Genomic DNA, 5,480 nt, shown 5'->3' with positions numbered 1-5,480 from the left:
AACGGATCGACATACATATTTGTTCATCAAAATAGGGTTATTAAATCTACGAAGGTAAACTAGAGAGGCATGGATAGACACATTGAGAGGCTAATGAAAGTAGTTGGTTTTGTGTTTATGAAGATAGACTGGAGGAGATGTACAAATATATTAATGGAAATAGTGAGTTGTATATCTCAAGAGATAGACTAAAGGTGCACAAATAGACACATAAAGATGTCAAAGGAAACCAAGTAGCTTAGTATGTGAGAGAGGATGGATATACATTGTAGAGTGCATAGACAAAGATAGATTGCATACATTGATTATTGATGATTTATTATGAGCAAGAGAGATCAAGGTAGTTCAATAAGTAGAAAGAAGGCTACATATACATAGAGAAGAGGTCACAGTAGACCTATGAGAGAATAGTGAAATGAAGAAAAATAGTCAAGAGAGAAGGGATATGGAAGAGTTTTCATTTTTTAAATATTTTAAATTTACTTTCAAAAACATTTTCAAAAAAAAAAAAAATTAGAGAAGAGATCACAATATAGCTATGAGAGAATAATGAAATGGGAAAAAATAGCTAAGAGAGAAGGGATATGCAAGGGTTTTTAGATTTTAAGTATTTCAAAATTACCTTAAAAAATATTTCCAAAAAACAAAAAAAATGACTAACATGTTTGTTCTTTGACTCAAAGTTATAATATTAAAAATTTTCAAAAAACATTAAAAGAAACTCTCTATTTTAAAAAAAAAAACTATAAAATGGATTAGTTCATATCTACTAATCATTTTGCATTGAAAAACAAGCGCCACAGTCCAAGAACTAACTCCTGTTTAAATATAAAATTTGATTGAAAAAAGACATTTGAATTAGAAGAGAAAAAGAGCAAATCCTTTCTTGATAATATAAAAAAGGGCAAAATGAGATTGCAAAAATGAAAAATGAAAATGCTTGTTTTACAATTTTCTCTCCACTTTTCCTTATTCGAAGGAGTAGGGAGGGGGGAGCAAAGGCTAAAAGGCTCATTTCTCAGTTCATTTTTCTTCATGGGAGTGTGTGTGTGTGTGTTCATTTTGATTATAAAAATATATGTATAAGCGATCACAATTATGGAATGTGAAAACCTTCTTTGAAAAGTTTACCCTTAAGAGAAAAGCATGCCAAGATATGCCCTTTAAAAGATCACTTACATTTTGGAAACTTCTTGAGGATACATTTTTTATGCTATTTAATATTAAGATATGTAGTAGAGACCTTGTAATTCAAATGAAAGGATGGCCTCTATCTTCAAGGACTACTTTGACTCAATCCAAGGTAATAGGTGATATATTTTGTTGTTGGCAATACACTTTTTCAATATAAATGTAAATAATAATCCATCAAATCTTATCAAGTGGTCACTAATTGAAGAATTATATTGAGAATGTGAAATTAAATCTTTAGAGACTTTACCCTTGATAGAAAGGCATACCAAGTAGAGTCAATTTGAAAATCTTTTACTTTAAATTTAGAATGTGAGTTCAGAATTTCCACTGTAGAGATGGAAAGATGGTCTCTCTTTTGAATCAACATTCAAATAAAGGACCACTTGACTTAGTCAAGAATAACATAAAGAATGCATTGTCATTATCAATATGCTTTTTTTATAAATGAAATTTACATTTCCTAGTAGTGGCATTAAGACCAAACCATGCAATCACAAATGGAAGAAATACCATGTTTCTACTTTAGTCAATGACTTGCCATGAGTCCAAAAAATTAGAGTCCTCGGAAAAATATCATTTTTCAGCCCCTAAAATCATAACGATCAAGCCAATGCATTTAAGAGAAAAGCATGGCACCAGTACCTCTCATGTTGAATACTCTATCACAAAATGTGCAATCAATCATGAACCTTTGATTCAGATGAAGACTTGATCAAATCTAGTGAAGCTTTACTACATGGGTTGTTTACAAACTAGTTATCTCAAAGTTGAATGGCACAAGGCTCTACATTTTTGTTTAGTATTTAAAATAACAAAATTTTATCTTTTTTAAAAGTAGTAAAAACTCTAGAAAAAGAGGACTAAATAGTAAAACACTCTATATAAAAGGAGAATTTAATATTGATGTCCAAAGCTGGTGTCTTATGGTCCATGGGGCATGCACAAATGACTCTAGGGGCATTCATGACATGTTTGCTTTTGTAAGAGCAGTCACTTACAATGGTGCCCGATAGTCAAAAAAACCCTAGCACGTTGATCTTGCTCATGAACTACTTGTACGCACCTAGTACGGGGAATACACCTTGGATTGGATTACCAAACCAATAATTCGTTGCAGCCATATGCAAGATTCATTACGCATTAATATTAGCAGCTTAAGCAAGATTAATTACGCAAGAATAGCAGACCCTGCAACTGATCCTGATGCTATTGTGTTCTCATTGTTCTTCTTGCCCACATGAGCTGCTGCGCCAACCACGTTTCCATTCTGGCATGGCCCCTTCATCTGATCAGACGATGCCACCATGGACGACTTCTCCCATCGCTCATCTGCCAGGATTTGCTGTTGCCGGCACTCCTCTGAGCAGAATGCCCTGTCCCCCCTGCAGTCCATTAATGGAAGCTCTTGCAGTCACAATATGGACATTCAAATAGCAAGTATTCTTAATCACATTTGGAGCTTTTAGAGAATTAACTTCAACAGATATGCCTGAACATTGAACTAGCAATCATAAGTGGGGCTTTTAGAGAAGAACTTCAAGAGCTATGACCGTGTTGCAAATTCGAGACTACAGATACTGTATTGTCTGGAAAATTAGCTTCAGAAAGCCATGCAACGCTTTACATAATCTGAGGCTACCCATAATATATTGAAATATGCTTGAGAGATTACTTAGCTAGGTGAAGTCATCTGATTGAATTGGCTAGTAGCACTAATCAGATTCTCTATGGAAGACAACAGTAAACACCTTATCAGATTCCTGTTGAAGTTAAGAGTACATACCTCCTAGGATCATCCTCTCCCTAGATACCAAAAGTTAAACTAAGTAATCTCCTAATCATGTTTGGATCTAGCCTCAGACCATGTAATGTTGCCATGGCTTCAAATCATCCTCTCTCTGTGTATTGAAGGCAAACTTGCACATTTGACAGTACCATTTCACATTTGAGGGATGTCTAGGACAATCACATACCTGTACATGAAGATGTCTCTTCCATGTCCAAGACCCCTCTTGCAGAAGAAACATTCATCCAGGAAAGATTGGGCTATTGCCTCAATAAAGTGTTTCTCTCTCATGGAGAATTTTGAAGGATTGGAGACCGTGTTCTTGGGCAAGTTCAACTGCGTTTCCCTGGTGATGCCCTCACTTCCCATGTTCTGAAACTGGGTTCTTTCTTGCGGGTAATTCCCATATTGTCGAGTCTGATGCTGCAATACAGCAGCTTGTGTGGTGCATAAGGCTCTCTCATGCTGCACCCTTCTACCGCCGTCGATCCGTGCACTACAGCGGTCCATATTTGCTCCATGCCTACGAGACCCTCCTCCAAGCTGAGACATGCTGGTGGTCCTCTGCATTGTTCTGTCCCTTTTACCAAGCATTCTCGTGAGCTTCTACCACTATGCAGTGCCTTAATCCATAGCGTCTTCCATGAGCTTTCTGCACTTTTTTCCTTCCATGAAGCTGCTGATCTGGATTCAAGGTGCAAAAACCTGCATTTAACTGGATAGATTAGTAAAAGTGCTACCCAATGCTAGCAGAATTAATTAGTTTGCTGAGATCTCAGTTAGATCAGACCACCTAGTCTAGGTTATGACAGTCCGTCCATCCTAAGTAACTACTCTTACAAGCTGGATTATAACAAATTACGACCATCAACTGATCCAGATGATAACAAATTACGGCCATCAACTGACTCAGATGATGATATGAAACCCTAAAATTCATTCTTATTGAGATAAAAGTATGTAAGCTTATGTGACGACTATATTTCTTTCTGTAAGATTACGCATGTGACGACTATATTGATCAGAGATTCGAAACCACTTTCAGTACAATCAGGCTGAGACTCGAGGCACGAGAGTGGGGACGTGCTACTGCAAAACGGTAGAGAAGTACCTGCTTAAGGAATAATTTGTATCCTTGGCACTATGGGCAGCTGATGACAGTAGTGGGCTTCAAATGTGTAGGATGGGTGATCATGTGATATACAGGATGACAACGAGGCAATTCAGAGAAACAGCGACTAAAGAAGAGAGAGAGAGAGAGAGAGAGAGAGAGAGAGAGAGAGAGCGCGCGCTAAGTAGTAAGAATGGTGGAGATACGTAGGAAAGCACAGAGAGAGAGAGACAGAGCGCTAAGAATGGTGGAGATAAATAGGAAGGCACAGAGAGAGAGAGCTGTACGAGAAGTAAAGAGAAATAACTTCTGGTCACAGAGAGAGAGCTCTACTGTTCGAGTTCTGGTTAGAAAACAGAGACAGAGAGAGAGAGAGAGAGAGAGAGAGAGAGAGAGAGAGAACTCTACTGTTCGAGAAGTAAAGAGAGAGATCTGGTTGAAAACACAGAGAGAGAGAGACAGAGACAGACAGAGAGACAGAGACAGAGAGAGCTAGCTAGACTGGAGTGCAGGTTGAGAGGAAAAGAGAGAGACAGAGAGAGAGAGAGAGAGAGAGAGAGAGAGAGAGAGAGAGAGAGAACGAGCGTGCATGAAAGTGAAAAGAAAGGTGGCAATGGTACCTCTAATTATTATAAGGCACGCTCAAGGTAAAATTTTTGCCTTATTATTATGATTGTTATTATTATTATTATATTATATTATTACTGCTTATATCATAAAATAAAGAAACTCCGAACCTTCATGGCAGGGCGTTGGGCCCCACTTCCTCGCCTTTTTGGTGCATACGTCAGCGCATCTTCTTCCCCTTCTCCCTCAGAGACGAGACAGGTATCTCAATAATTTGGCCCTTGCCAAACCCATTTTGACATGACATGAAGACCCCCCGCCCTCCCTTGCCCTTTTCCCATGTATCGTATCATGTACCCCACTCTGGCCCCCCAAGCCTTAGATACTTGTCATGATTCTTCACCCCCCCCTTTCTCCTTTTCATAAGGACTCGGGGAGCCTTCATGCCTCCGGACTCATAATGACAACTCGAAAGGCATTGCCTACACATACGCTTGCTTGTAAAAACCTAAATGCATCATACATTCACATCAATTTTAAAAGGTCCTTATTTTCTTTTGCAGGCTTTTTCCCGTGCGATTGGAGCATCCACCCAATGTGAAGAAGTGCCATCCATCCTTCCCTCTAAACAATGTGAAGAAGTGCCATCCATCCATCCCTCTAAACAATGTGAAGAAGTGCCATCCATCCATCCATCCATCCCTCTAAACAATTGGTGCCTGCCCACCTCACACATCACCCCTTCAAATTTTCCCTTGGACATCTGCAAAGCAATGAGTCATGTGACTACCAAAAGAACCTAGGCGTTTACTCTGCTCTTCC

General features: G+C 38.5%; 1 protein-coding gene across 2 annotated transcripts; it reads right to left on the bottom strand.

Moving 5' to 3' along the window:
- Window positions 1-2,059: 2,059 nt before the first annotated feature.
- On the bottom strand, window positions 2,060-4,642 carry LOC148009884 (uncharacterized). Of its 2 annotated transcripts, none has more exons than XM_087673110.1 (3): window positions 4,092-4,642; window positions 3,168-3,685; window positions 2,060-2,576 (listed from the first exon to the last, which is right to left on the bottom strand). In XM_087673110.1, the coding sequence occupies exons 2-3, from the start codon at window positions 3,572-3,574 to the stop codon at window positions 2,363-2,365; spliced, it is 621 nt and encodes a 206-aa protein (XP_087529236.1). In that variant the 5' UTR covers window positions 3,575-3,685; window positions 4,092-4,642; the 3' UTR covers window positions 2,060-2,362. The 2 variants fall into 2 exon arrangements, with proteins under 2 accessions (XP_087529236.1, XP_087529237.1); XM_087673111.1 differs by lacking the exon at window positions 4,092-4,642 and adding an exon at window positions 3,774-4,063.
- Window positions 4,643-5,480: the final 838 nt, after the last annotated feature.

Source organism: Lygodium microphyllum, chromosome 30, assembly GCF_053477565.2.
Source record: "Lygodium microphyllum isolate KBCC chromosome 30, Lygodium_microphyllum_v1.1.10, whole genome shotgun sequence".
In the NCBI taxonomy this organism is placed as follows: domain Eukaryota; kingdom Viridiplantae; phylum Streptophyta; class Polypodiopsida; order Schizaeales; family Lygodiaceae; genus Lygodium; species Lygodium microphyllum.
Note: the sequence above shows the minus strand (reverse complement) of the source record. Positions and strands in the feature narration are given on the sequence as shown.

What these genes read in the sequence shown, in the direction of transcription:
- LOC148009884 (XM_087673110.1), bottom strand. Translation starts at nt 3,574, where the DNA reads ATGCTTGGTAAAAGGGACAGAACAATGCAGAGGACCACCAGCATGTCT. An exon ending in AGAGACATCTTCATGTACAG is followed by an intron (nt 2,577 to 3,167) that starts GTATGTGATTGT and finishes AATGGACTGCAG; the next exon opens with GGGGGACAGGGCATTCTGCT.